We start from the raw sequence: 13,176 nt of genomic DNA, 5'->3' as shown, positions 1-13,176 counted from the left end.
CTGTGCCTCCTCTTGTCCTGGAGGGCGCTGGAGGGAGCTTAGACCTAAGCTGTGGATTTCCCACTGCCTTCACGTTGCAGAACTTTTGTCAAAATGAAATTGTATCTGTGAGATACATAAACTGGAGATTTGGGCTGAAGGGCAGTGAGTGTGGTCGGGGAGGTGGCCCAGGACACTGGGACTCTTAAGACTCCACAGGCCACAAGTGGGTAACTACTGCCCTGGCCTGTTTTAGAGGGGACCTGAGGCCCAGAGAGGGAGACTGACTTGCCCATGGTCACACAGCAAGTCCTTGGCCAAGCTGGAAACTTGGAGTCCAGAGCTGGGCTCGGGGCTCCTGACTGCGCTGGGCTGGGGGTGGGTGGGCCTTCCAGAGTGGAGAAGGCCAGGCCTCCTCTGGAACCTGAGGGCAGGGTCTGGGCAGAACACTGCCAGGCCCCTTGGTAGCAGCTCCACCCCAGACCGCTCCACGGAACACGGCTTGAGCTGCCTTGCTCCCAGTTTAGGGCTCATCATCTGGGTCCAGGGGCACCACTGGCCCCAGGCCAAAGCCGGCAGGTCCACCCAATGCTTGTCAGAAGCCTCTGTCAGCCACAGGTCAGGTAACGTCTGAGATGGTGGGTGCCAGGCTTAGGACTCGGAATTCAGCCAGGTTTGACTTCTGCCCCCACCACTTCCTGGCTGTGTGCCTCTAGGAAAACCTGCGACCCTCTCTGTGACTCTAATAGGGGTACTGCTGGGGGCTTCTGAGGCTTCTCGGGAGGCAGCAGGTACTCACACCTGCCAGTCCCCTTGGCTCTCTGCTTTGGGGGCAGCCTGGGGTCTTACCTGGGTGTGGTTCCTCCCTCACTGGGGCACCATGGAGAAGCCTCACCTACCTTGTGAAGGCCCCCTGGAGAAGCTTCCTCATGGCAAGTCTATGCTAAAGCCCATGGGTAGGATGCTGCCCTCGGCCATTGCCCCATGTGACCTCCTGCAACCGAGTCCACAGTGGGGAGCTGGTCACAGATCCCAGGGCCTCACCCTGGACCTTCTAATTCAGTAGGTGTGGGTGGGGCCTGGGAATCTGTATCCTTAAAACTCAAGGCTTGACAACTACTGATCTATGTATGGTTCTCAAACCTTCTCTCATTCTCTTCCTCTCTGCTCACTTTTTTTCTATCATGGGATCCTTCCAATGGACTCTTGAATGTAGGTCCAGTGTGTAACAGATAAGAGCAGAGCTTCTGGTAGAAGGTGGGGCTGGAGGCCTGCCACCTCTTGAGGGACCTCTGAGGAACCCCCATGGAAGACAGTTTGCAAACCCCTGCATATTCCAATTTCTTCCTCTGTTGGGTGGAGAAACTGAGCCCCAAAGAGCTAGTCTGTACAGGACTTGGCTAGTGAGGCTTCCTCAAGTTCTCTGAAGTTTCTTGTTGGTCAGTTGTCCCTGGGGGAGAAGTTGGGGGCCAGTGGCTGATCAGAGGCTACATAGCACAGTTACTGAGAACATGGACTCTGGAGCCAGAGTGCTGGAGTTGAATCCGGGTTCTGCCTCTTCCTAGCTGTGTGACTTTGGGCAAGAACTTCACCTCTCGGTGCCTTGGTTTGTTCATCTGTAAAATGGGGACAATAACAGTATTTATCTTGGAGGGTTGTTGGAAGGATTATATGAGTGGGTATCTGCAAAGGGCTCGATGCACTCCTCCCTGCCAGACCAGGCCGGCCTTGGGCTCTGACACACGTCTCCTTATAAACATGCCACCCTGGGGGGACCCTTGGGGCTTCTGCCTCAAGAACCCAGCCTTGGGCAGCCTAATTGCTTCCCATGGTTTAAATTTCTCTGTGCTAGCCACATCAGAGTATGTTTCTATTCGAACTCAAGAAAGAATGTTTTCAGAGCTGGTGGATTCTAGGGGTGAACATGTCAAACCCTCCCTGTTCCAAGGCAGAGAAGTCAGAATTCTCTCACAAAGCAGCAGTGGAAGGGAATCTGGACTCCAAGGGCTGTGCACACAGCTGGAGGAATGTCAGGTTCAGGCAGCCGGATGCCCTGATTTCAGCCCCAGGGATAAGTTTTGATCAAGTCACCCTCGGGCTCAAGATGTATGTCAAGCTGTTTCCACAATTTTTTCCTACCTCTGGTTGAACTTAAATCCACTCAAATCCTGGAGAACACAAGCCTTGGGGCCAGTGCTTTCCAGGCTCCAAAACACATTCAGCTGGCATTTCTGAGCCCACAAGGAGGAAAGGGCTGTTACACCCACTTCATAGATGAGAACACTGAGGCTCACGGGTTAAACGACTTGCTTGAAATCAGATGCTGGGCCAGAGCTGGAATGATTACCCAGGCCTGTCCTGGTGCCACTGGTGGGTTGCAAGGGTCCTCCGGATGGAGCAAGGTATGCAATTTGAGATTCTCTTATTTGGGTGCAATTAACTGCTACTGGTAACCTATTAAGAAAGCAATCAAAGATTTCCAAAACCTGAAACTCAGAAATGCAAACGAGCAGTCAGCCATTGTTTTCCAGGGACTTTGCTTCAGAAGCATGGCTGCTGCACCTGGTCAGACAACATCACAAGACTTCCCTGGGGATGTGCTAGGGAATAGGATTCCTGCCATTTCCAGGAAGGAAAGGTCAAGGTTTTCAATTGCTACTATTTTTGCTTCTTAAAGATCAATCCTCTTGGGATAATTTTCTTGAGGATTCAGTTTGTTGGGGATGCAGAGTGCAGGGCTGCATATTTGCAGATTATTCAGTAACTGGGCTTTAAGACACCATGCAGTTGTGGTTCAGGTATGCATTCTTCATACCCTAGCTGCCATCAGGATGTATACCCTCCATCTGCTTATATGGTGACACTTCATTATGACTTAGATATTTAAACAACTTCTAACATACAGTCAAGGTCAAACCTCTAAGTTATTTTTAAGTTTATAGGGCATTCTTTTATATATAAACTTATGAATCTATCCTTTTATAAGATAAAGTTAATTATATGTATTCCCGCTTGATTCTTTATCAGTACCAGGTTTGTAGTGGGAAAACGGGAACAAGTGGGAGGGAGGGGAGTGTGGCACGTTCTGCCCCACCTGGTGGGGTTTGAGTTGAAAAAAAGTCATTTGTTCAGAGCAGATGGGCTGGGGTAGGATGTTTGGGAGGAAATGCAGGGTTTTGGTGAGAGGGCCAGTTGACATTATTTATTTTTAAAAGTTTTTAATTAAAATTTTTTTTTTCTTTTTTCTTTTTTTTGGCCATGCCAGGCGGCTTGGGGGATCTTAGTTCCCTGACCAGGGGTCGAACCCGGGGCCCTGGCAATGGAAGTGTGGAGTCCTAATCACTGGAACGCGAGAGAATTCCGAGATACTTTCAAACTCATATTGTCACAGGCCTGATGACCCCATCTGATGCAGCCCCACTACACCTGGATTCCCTGGGAGCCCAGGTTGAGTGACGCACATAGCAGCAGCCACATAACCTTGGGGGACAGGTGTGGGGCAGCTCCTGGGACCCCTGGGCCATCCTGAGGGGACCCCCCCCCCACCTCAGGAAGTGGCAGCTCTGGTACGGCAAGGGGTTTCATAGCAGGGCAGATTGGAGGCGTCCCCTGCCCAAGATGGAGAGCTTATGCTAGACCACAGCTCGTTTCTGCTCTGCCCTCCCTGCCAGCCCCTCTCTGGGAGTGGGTTTTCTGGGCTGGAGGTAAAAGGCTAACAGAGATAGACTAGGTCACAAAAGCAAGGAAGTGCTAGGCTGTGCCAGAGGCTACTGGTGGGTGAGGGTGGGGTGGGGTGAAGCTCAAAGCAGGCCCCTCGGAGGCGCTGGAGGCGCCCACGTGCTGGGTCCCAGCCCCTCACTGCCCACACGGAGGAGCAGTTCAGGGCACTACAGACTCACTAGGTTGGACGCCCAGTTCTACTGTTTCCTGGCTCCTTGACCCCGGACAATTTACTTCGCCTCAGTTTTTTCATCGATAATGGAGCCGTTGGAGGATTAACTGACTTAATACACATCAAGCACGCAGCATGGACCCTGGCCCATAGTAAGTGCCCAACAAATGTTAGATGTTATTATTGTTATTACTACTGTTAGGTTACGCCAGTTAGAACCTGCCAGCACAGGTAGGAGAGCACGCAGGAGGGCCACTGAGGACAGCCACGCAGGCTGTGCACTGCACAGCTCAGGGCACCGTCCATACAGGGGTAATGCAGTATACAACCTGTGCAGCTGTCCACCAGCCCTGCAGCAAGGGCAGCCCTACTCCAATTTCTGACTAATAGTGACACTTGAAGTTGGACCATTTGGGGCAAGGTCTGGAGAAGATTAACAAAGGAGGTAGTGTGGCTTTTGAGTAGAGCTACTCGGATTTGAATCGGGTGTGGCCTGGCTCTTGAGAAGGCCACGGGATTGAAGGAGCGATAGCTAGGATCTTGGCCAAATCACTCCTCTCTGGGACAAAGTTTCCCCCATCTGTTAGGTGTAGTGGGTTGGGTTAGTTTGGTGAAGGCAAATAGGCTTTTTTCCTTGGATGCCAACTCTGATGGGCGGTGTCTGAGGCTTTGTAAAGTGAAAAAATTAGAGGCCACTTTGGGCTGGGTAGGAAGGGTTCTTTAATTGATTAGTGATGTCTGCTTGAGGTCAGGGTGAGGGAAGCTGTGGCATGTGTATTTGGGGCCATTTGCCCAGTGGTTCTCAATCCTGGCTGCACCAGAGAAGGTTTAACCACACTCTGATTCAGGGGTGTAGCACCTGGCATTGGTAATTTTTTCTAGAAAGCTCGGCAGGTGATTTTATTGTGTGGCCAGGTTGAGAGCTGCTGGGATAGATGCCCCTAAGTTCTTTGCAGTCCTGAGCTCTGTAACTTCTCGGCATGGTCTATACGTTGTGGTGCTTTGAGCTGTCTCCTAGCAGAAATGCAAGGGGAGTTAAAAGGCTAGTCTTCCATCAGTCTTAACTGCTGGAGAGGATTTGTTGTTAAGTTGGGAGACTGAGGTTGAAGGCACTGGCTGTGATCATGGATTGGGGTATCCAGGTGGCCTCTTCTCAGGCCACACTGTGGAGTTTCACAGGGGGAGGACTGGCTTTGCATCTGGTGAATCTCGGGACTTGGAAAAGCCTGGCCCACTCTGGCTTTATTAGGGAAGCCCTGGGGATCCTTTAATTTCTCTCTTAGACTCCTCTCAGTCCCCAGGGATGGCAGGGAAAGTCGGGACAATGCAGAGGCCCACTGAGGTCTGCAGGAAGTAATATGCCCCAAACTCTTGGGGCCCCGCTCTGGGTCTTTGGAAGGAGCGCCACAGGGGAGAAGGAAGCAGATGAAAGCTGACTGGGGCCACCGGGCTGGAGAATGCAGGGTCAGGGCGCCAGGCTCGGAGGTGGTGCATTAGGACCACGGGCTGCCCTGGATGCTGACGGCTCCTCCAAATTACAGCCAGGGTGGCAAAGATGAGATGTTTCTGGGAGGCCACCCCAGCCTCAGCCCCTCGATGGGCCCAGAATCCAGCCAGCTTTCCTCGGCCCCTCCCATTACCCCCTCAGGACCCAGCCCTGGAATTCCAAGGAGCAGGTCATGCCAGGCTTTGCCTCCCACCCGGAGTAAGATAGAAGCAATCAAATAACATAGAATTCGATCATATTTTAAAATAAGCTTTATTTAGATTTTTTTTTTAATATTTTATATTTGCATCCATGCCTTCGAGAAACCTTTCCCACAGGAAAGGTTATTTTCATCTACTGTTACCCATAACTCATTCGCTATTTGACGTAGTTCTCTTAAATAAATCATCCTTAGTAACTCTTAGAATTATCTCCTAATTTCCAAAAACTGAAATGAAAAGGAACTACTAAATCATTACCAGGAGGGGGTTGCAATCTTATTTTCTTGTAAATAAAGGGCAAACAATAAAAATCAACCAAAAGAAAAAAATTCATGGGGGGGGGAGAAAAGTATTTCCTAAAATATCTCTCTGTAGAGAAAGATGCCAGCTCCAGCCGCTCTCCCCCGCCGCCAGGCTGGGTGAAACGGCTCAGCCGAAGGCCAGAAAGATCCTTATTAGGTACCCTGCCTACTCCTTTCCAACGCCCCCATCAGGTCAGAAGGAAAGGGAGCAGCAGACTGGGGCTTTTCTGTTTGTTTTAGAGACTTTGGACAAAATATCCTATCCCTTCTGATAAGAGATGCTCCAGCATTTAAAATTCTCCTGTTTCTTGGTAAGAGCTGAAAACGTTACTGCTAGCAGGAAGCGCAACTACTGTTGTTTAGAGGGTGTGTGAATTGAGCTGTTAGTATTTAAGGTGGTGCAGAGGTGGGGGTTCACAGGTTAAGAGAAAAGGGAAAGCTAGTTTTAGACTTCGGGAGGCCCTGGCTCGGAAGCTCACGTGTTCTCCATCACCCGGTGTTACAGTGCTCACGGTTCCTTTGCTGGTGAAGCCTCACCGGGGCCAACACTGCTTTCCAAATAGGCAGATGCTCCTGCCCGCCCTTCTCTCCTCGGGTGAGCAGGCTCAGGCTGCTGTGACAAGTTGGAGGAGGGCCCGAGGGATCCCGAGAGACTCTGTGCGATGTGGCTGGAGGAACCAAGCAGAATGGGGAGGGCAGAGGTGCTGGTGCTGGATGCTGTGTCCCCAACAGGCCGCCCCTTGAGACGGGCGCCTCCCCCATGACACCCGCCTGGCCAACGTGCAAAATCAACCAAGGATGAGACACAGCTGCAGCGAGGAACGCGTGCTGCTCCAGGACCCTCGGGGAACCAACTCGGGCTGAGGGTCCCTGTGGTCGGACCCTGTGCTCATGCAGTCGGCTGTCTCGCCCTGTACGCAGCAGCCTTTCTCAAAAGACAGACCCAAGAGAAGGTGACCACGACAGCAGGCACTCTGTTCACTGAGGTCAGTGCTCTGTTATTTCAGATAAATAAGTATATATAGAAAGGCCTGGAGAGAGCTACAGGCAGGAAGAAAGGCGGAGCGCACTCCCATGCAGGGATGGGAGAATGGGGGAGAGAGAAGAAGAAAGAACGAGAAAAGCAAGCTTGGAAGTCCAACGGTCCCTGGGTTCTGGCCACCCTAAACTCCACCTTGCACAGCTCGGCAGCAGCATGATCATAGAACAGACAAGTCAACAGAGAACCCGCCTCCCGCCCGCACCCTGTGGAAAAATATACATTCCAATATTTACGTAATAATTTAGATAGAATAAGTCTTCTGCATTTGTGCAAATAAATTAAACGGAACAATTTTCTTTTCTTTTCCCCGTAAAGAAAGAAACGGCAACGCAATTTAAAAACTGGCAGGCCGTTAGAAAGAGCCCGTTTGGCCTCTGACACACCGAGACAAGACAGGGCCCCTGGGCTGGGCTCGCAAGTCTTTGTGGAGAGTGGACCTTACCCTGATGACGATGGCGTTTGGGGGTTAAAGTGACTTGGGCGCACCCCGAGAACAGGGTCTGGTCCCACACGTTCACACCGCGGGGACGGGTGGGCGGCGGGGTGGAGTGGGGGGAACATCAAACACAGACTACATCCTCGGGGAGACGGGCTCCAGAAGTAGCAGTTCGGACGAGGGACGTTTACAAGCACGGAGTGCACAATAGTTTTGTTATTTACAGATACACAGCAGTCCTTCAAGTTTTCAAGTTTCATAAAAAGGGAAGGGGGGAAGGGACCAAAAAAAACCCAAAAACCCCAACGAACCAAAAAGCGGAAAAAAAAAAACACTGAAAAAAACAAAAACAAACCCAGATTAACAACACAACTGTATCGCTCCGAGGACAACAGAGAGTTGACATGTTCACACACGTTTGTAGTATGTACATCAATTACAGAGGTGGTGACGCCGGGGAGGGGCCCACGCGAGCGGGCCTCAGCCGTACCCCCCCCCCGCCCACGTGCGCGAGAGCTCCCACGCACGCGCACACGCACCGCCACGCACGCCCAGCCGCGCATTCCCCGCTCGCACGCACGTCCACACGCACAGACACGCCCGCCGGGCAGCAGGCGAAGGGAGGCGGGTATCACCAGTCCGCGTCCTCCTCTATGTAATAATCAGGGGCGGTACCATCAAAGAGGCCGGGGTCGAGGGACTTCCGCTGCTTCCCTCTGGCGAAGACACGCGAGATGGAGCCGAATCCCATCTTCTCTTTCTTCTTTTTCCGTTTTTGGTCTTCAAGATCCTCTAGTGACTGAGGAGTCAGGCCAAGTGGCAGAGGTAGAGGGGAGAAGAACAAAGGCAAGCTGAGCTGGGGCAGAAGACAGGGAGGGGTAGGGGGTGGGGGATGGCTGGTGGGAGGCACCAGTGGGTAAGGATGACAGGGTCTGCCCCTCACTCGCTGAGCGGACTTGGGCCCGTTACAGAATCTCTCGGGGACGACACTAGGACCCATCCAAGACTGTCATGAGGATGTTGCTAAAGTGAGGGTAAAGACGCTTAGAACAGTGCCTGGCACATAAGTAGCATTCGTAACGGCTGCTGGTGGGGTTTGTACTATCATTTAAATTCAGTTTGCCTACAGCCTTCCAGTGCTCGTGGAGGGCTTGCAGAATCGCATCCACGCATGCTACCACGGCTGACCACAGGGCCCATCCGGAGGGGACATCGCAAGTGTATTAAGTTCACTGCGGAAAATGTCCCCTTGGAAAAGAGGGCATAGGAGAGCCGGGAAAACCAGGAAGGAGGAAATCTGAGCTTCATGTCAGCCAAGAGCAAGGACCCCAGACCTTAAGGCCCTGGACAAGAAGCAGGACTGGCCTCGGTAGAGTGGGGAGGCAGGGGTTTGGGTTCTAATCCCAGTTATGTCACTACCCACGGAAACGTGGAGAGCCCCCGGCCTCTCTGAGCCCAGGTTTCTCGTCTGTGACATGGGGGGATTGTTAATAATGACAAAGACAGTGATGACGACGATGATGATGATGTGGAGGAGGTCTTCCTGTCGGGGCAACTACGGGACTGGGGATGGTGTCTGCACCAGAGCTTTGCAAACTGTCAAGTGCTTTATACAAAGATGCAGAGTGGTGTTACCGGTCAAAAAGGTGGGGGTTAGACTAGACTAATGGTTCCCCAAACCACGTCAGAATTACCTGAAATCCAGCCAACCCCCCCTCCCCCAACCTGGTGGATCAGAATCTCTGGGGTGGAGGGCCCAGGAATCTGCATTAGAAAAATCTTCACTGGTGGACCCTGATGCAGACGAGCAGTCCAGAAGACCAGCATGTGGGACCCCCAGGACTAGAAAGCTGACCTCAGAGACCCCATCTGACAGTCAAATTCATGTTGTTTTCCTCCCTACAGCCCCCTTCTCACTCTGAGGATAGAGTATTGAAAGGTTAAAAATGAATTTTAAAAAGTTTCCTGAAGCAAGGGGCCCAAAGAGCCCAGGGCCCACGTAATTAGCCCTTGGCTGCCAGGAGAAGACACTCTCCAGGGATGCGTGATGCACTTAGTAGGTCCACAGATCTAGAAGAGGACATGGAAGGGCAGACTCGGGTGCTGAGCCTGGCTGGGGCACTGACCCATGTGTGACCGAGGTAGTGGCTTAACTCCTCTCTGCCCTGGGTGTCCAAGTATGGACATGGTGGATGCTGAGGGCTGAGGAGGAAAAGGGTGAAGTCACGGTCAAGGTGGGGTGGAGGGAGGGCCTGAGTGGCCAGGGAAGGCACACCTACCTGTACAATGGGGTTGTGCAGGTTCTTCTGAACTGGGCCGGGACTGTCGCCCTGTAGCCAAAGGAGAAGAGGAAGATGAAACAGCAAAGACACATAACACATGAGAGCAGAGGTGGCCTGTGGAGCATGGGGTTTTCCGTGGAAGGAAGCCATCCCCTAGGGACCGCCCTGCTTCTGTACTGGGGAATCCACCCTCCACCCCTGAAGTAGACACTTCCAAATGGCTCAATGACGACACCCGGGGTTCATGAAGATGCTGCCAGGACCAGGGGTCCTGGCCAGAGGCCCTGTGATGCTCTCCTGCCTGCTCTGGCTTCTTGACCCCTAACACCCTCTGACCAACAAATCAGTCACTCAAAGTCTTCTAAGTTCCTCTCCCAATTGGTCCACAGAGTTAGAACTGAAGTTGGTTATACTTGGTGCTTTTCATAAAGAAGTATAATTTTATAGAAAAAATAAAAATAAAGAATTTTGGGACAGGAAGACTTGGGAGACTACGCATCCTCTTATTTCCCCTACAAACAACACAATGAATCTCTTATTTTGTGGAGGGCCAAAACAGGGCTCATTAGCCTGATTTACAGGTACACAGAGAGGTTCCAGACAGTCCAACATTATAGAGCTAATTAAAACCAGAGCTACAACTCAAATTCAAGACTGTCTGGTTCTCCCTGGTCTAGTGCTCCTTCCTGTGAGTGTACAAAAGCCCTCACCACATCCCAGAATCAGTCTGTCCTGCCTGGGGGTGGGTACCATAGATCACTGGGATCACAAAAGTCATTACTAGGGAGACTCCTGGTGGTCACTTCCAGAATTGCAGGCAAAAGGCAAGAAATAAAGCATGTGTCACCTGAGCCAATGTCCATCAATCTTCTCCAGCCTCTCTGTGCTGAGTCCCCACCTCTGCTCTAAATAAGTGACTAGAGCATGAAAGGATGGGGAGGTCCTCACTCCAGGTCAGGCTGTTCCTGCTGGTACCAGGCCAAATGCCTGAGCATAGACGGTTACCCGGAGCTATTTTCAGGCTCTTCCTGGCTTACCTGTGTGCACATCTGTTGAGATGGGGGATGAAGGTGGTTGAGGGAGGGTGGGGATGGAACAAATGGTAGTTTAGTCTTTAGTCCCATCTCAAGGTTTGCAAACAGAACCTATTTGGCAGGAAGCTAAGGTAGGTTGGCCCTGTATAAGGCCATCTTTGCCAAATTTAAGGGGAAGAGAATGAGGCCAGAGCCCACTGAAATGCCTATGTGTAGAAAACTGGCTTATCAAAGCACCCATTGCCTGGCACCAGGGCTCTGTGTAAAGTGAGCTTGGGAATAAATATGCCGGATCTGCTGCCTGTAGCCTCAGGTATGTGCCAAAGCCAAGTTGGGCAAAAGGCTAGGTCTGAGACAGAGGCAATTCAAGAGGCCTTTAAAGAACTCTTTCTGCAGAATGGATTTTCCAGCAGCATTTTGGCTGTCAAAGCCCCTGTGGGCCCCCCCCATGGGAAGACAAAGTATGGCCCTTGGGAAGGTATTCTCAGATGCTACAGGGTATCTGGCCCACACTAAGAACAAATGGCACTGCTGGCTGTATGTATAGCTCAGCAGTGGTCCCTCAGAACAAGAGAGTAACATCAGAGGCCCCTCTACTGGCCCACCTTCCTCGTCTTGGTTCTGTCAGGACAGCCTTTGTCACCAGGGTTCTCTCCTGGGAACAAGAGAAGAACAGATTGCTTCCTTAAAGCCCCAGTTTAAACAGAATCCGAGCCCTGAGTGGGATTCAGGCCTGAAGTGACCTCCTTCCCCTCCTGACGTGGCTTTGCGAGGCCCCGGCCAGCAGTCTCTGTTGTCTATGTCACCACGCTGAGGCAACTTACTTCAAATTTAGTCTTAGCTTTTTTTTTTTTTTGCGGTACGCGGGCCTCTCAGTGTTGTGGACTCTCCCATTGGGGAGCACAGGCTCCGGACGTGCAGGCTCAGTGGCCATGGCTCACGGGCCTAGCCGCTCCGTGGCATGTGGGATCTTCCCAGACCGGGGCACGAACCTGTGTCCCCTGCATCGGCAGGTGGACTCTCAACCACTGCGCCACCAGGGAAGCCCAGTCTTAGCTATTTTTATTAAGTGCTCTTCATTGTTATTCTAGATTTGGAAAAAAAAATGCTTCCATTGGGATTACTAACATAGAATAGTTACTGATTTTTATCAATTGATATTCTACTAGTACTGTTCTGTACTTCTCACTGTTAGTCTAATGGCTTTCTGGTTATTCTGTTGAGGTTTTCCAGGTAGATAATCATCCCACTGGCAAGTAGTGGTTATCTTGTCTTTCTTTTGCACGATATCCACCTCATTTCTTGTTTCTTATCCATCTTACTGGTTAATAAAACATTGAGTTTTTGAGAAAGGCTTCCTGTGTGTCTGAGGACCCGACTCTACTGTGTCTTTAGGACGCGGCAGGGGCGCCCTCTGGATTCTCAGTCGCGTGATGGAACACATGTGAAAAGTGGTCCCCACATCCTGACCCCAGTGTTTCACAGTAGAGCCTTGATGTGGCGTCTTCCTGTCCTCAGATTCTTGACCCACCCACCTTCGTTCACCCCCTCACCCCTGGGGAGCCTGTCTGTCCCACCAGCCATCAAGAGTTAGGTGGCTACGGACCTGTGCCTCTTGGTAGCTGGGACCCAGTATGAAATCAAAAACTGTAATTAAGTAAGCAAAGCAAACATAACTTAGAACAAATTCACCAGATGCCTCTCCAGAGGCAAAATGTGCAAAAACTCCTGGAGATTCAAAAAAAATCCAGCTCATTCCTGCAGGACCAAGAGCTGGCTCTACAGGGAAACAGGGGTGGTGGTGAGGTCCTGAGCCCTGGAAGGTATGGTCTGGGAGGAGAAGCCTACGGTCCCAGACATAGCCCACCAGAGATAAGCCCAGGCTGCTCAGACCCTGAGGCCGACCCAGGCCCGCCATCCTCTGGATTTTCCTTGCCCTCCCGGACACAAGGAGCCAACAGGCCTCATTTCTTTCTCTCCCCACATCCATCTCTTCTTGCAAAAGGAAAGAACAGAACAGGAAATGCCTTCGCCAGAATGCTTCCTGGGTGGACGAGAGGAAACAGCGGGTAGGTCTTCACCCCCTCCACTCCCACCCCTGTGGTTTCCGGGCGGGGCCCAAGGCCCAGGCCCTGCTGCTGCTGGCCTTACGTTGCAGAGGGAGTGCGTCCGGTGTCGAGGGGAGTTGATGTCGCTTGGCGTGGACGACCGGTCGCCTTCGGCGGCAGATGCGTCGGAGATGACGGAGGGCTGCCGGGAGTGGCAGGGGCTCACCCTGACCGCTGGAAAGCAGGGACAGCTGGTGAGTGGGGGATGGAGAGAATGTCCTTGCCTTCACTGACTTGCAGGTCAGTCCACCCGACGCCCCCATTATACAGATGGGAACACTGAGACATAGAGAAGAGACTTGCCCAGCTCTCCACCCCTCTATTTCACAGCCCCACGGGTCACCAGAGAGCCACTGCCAGCAAGAAGCTCCAGCCTCTGGATCCAATTAGGCCC

The 13,176-nt window shown here is 51.9% G+C and overlaps 1 protein-coding gene across 2 annotated transcripts in view; it reads right to left on the bottom strand.

Moving 5' to 3' along the window:
- The window catches only part of KAZN (kazrin, periplakin interacting protein), a 464,439-nt gene that overhangs the window by 36,985 nt on the left and 414,278 nt on the right, over window positions 1–13,176 (bottom strand). The window contains exons 6-8 of one of the 2 annotated variants that reach the window (XM_032654524.1): window positions 12,826–12,956; window positions 9,638–9,688; window positions 8,034–8,157 (exon numbers count right to left, since the gene is read on the bottom strand). In XM_032654524.1, coding sequence (XP_032510415.1) covers window positions 8,034–8,157; window positions 9,638–9,688; window positions 12,826–12,956 — 306 coding nt within the window. Of the gene's footprint in view, window positions 1–5,611; window positions 8,158–9,637; window positions 9,689–12,825; window positions 12,957–13,176 lie in introns of those variants that run through there. The other variant, XM_032654533.1, reaches the window with a different exon arrangement.

The sequence above is a fragment of the Phocoena sinus genome, chromosome 1, assembly GCF_008692025.1.
Source record: "Phocoena sinus isolate mPhoSin1 chromosome 1, mPhoSin1.pri, whole genome shotgun sequence".
Taxonomy (NCBI): Eukaryota; Metazoa; Chordata; class Mammalia; order Artiodactyla; family Phocoenidae; genus Phocoena; species Phocoena sinus.
This window is presented reverse-complemented; position numbering and strand designations above follow the sequence as displayed.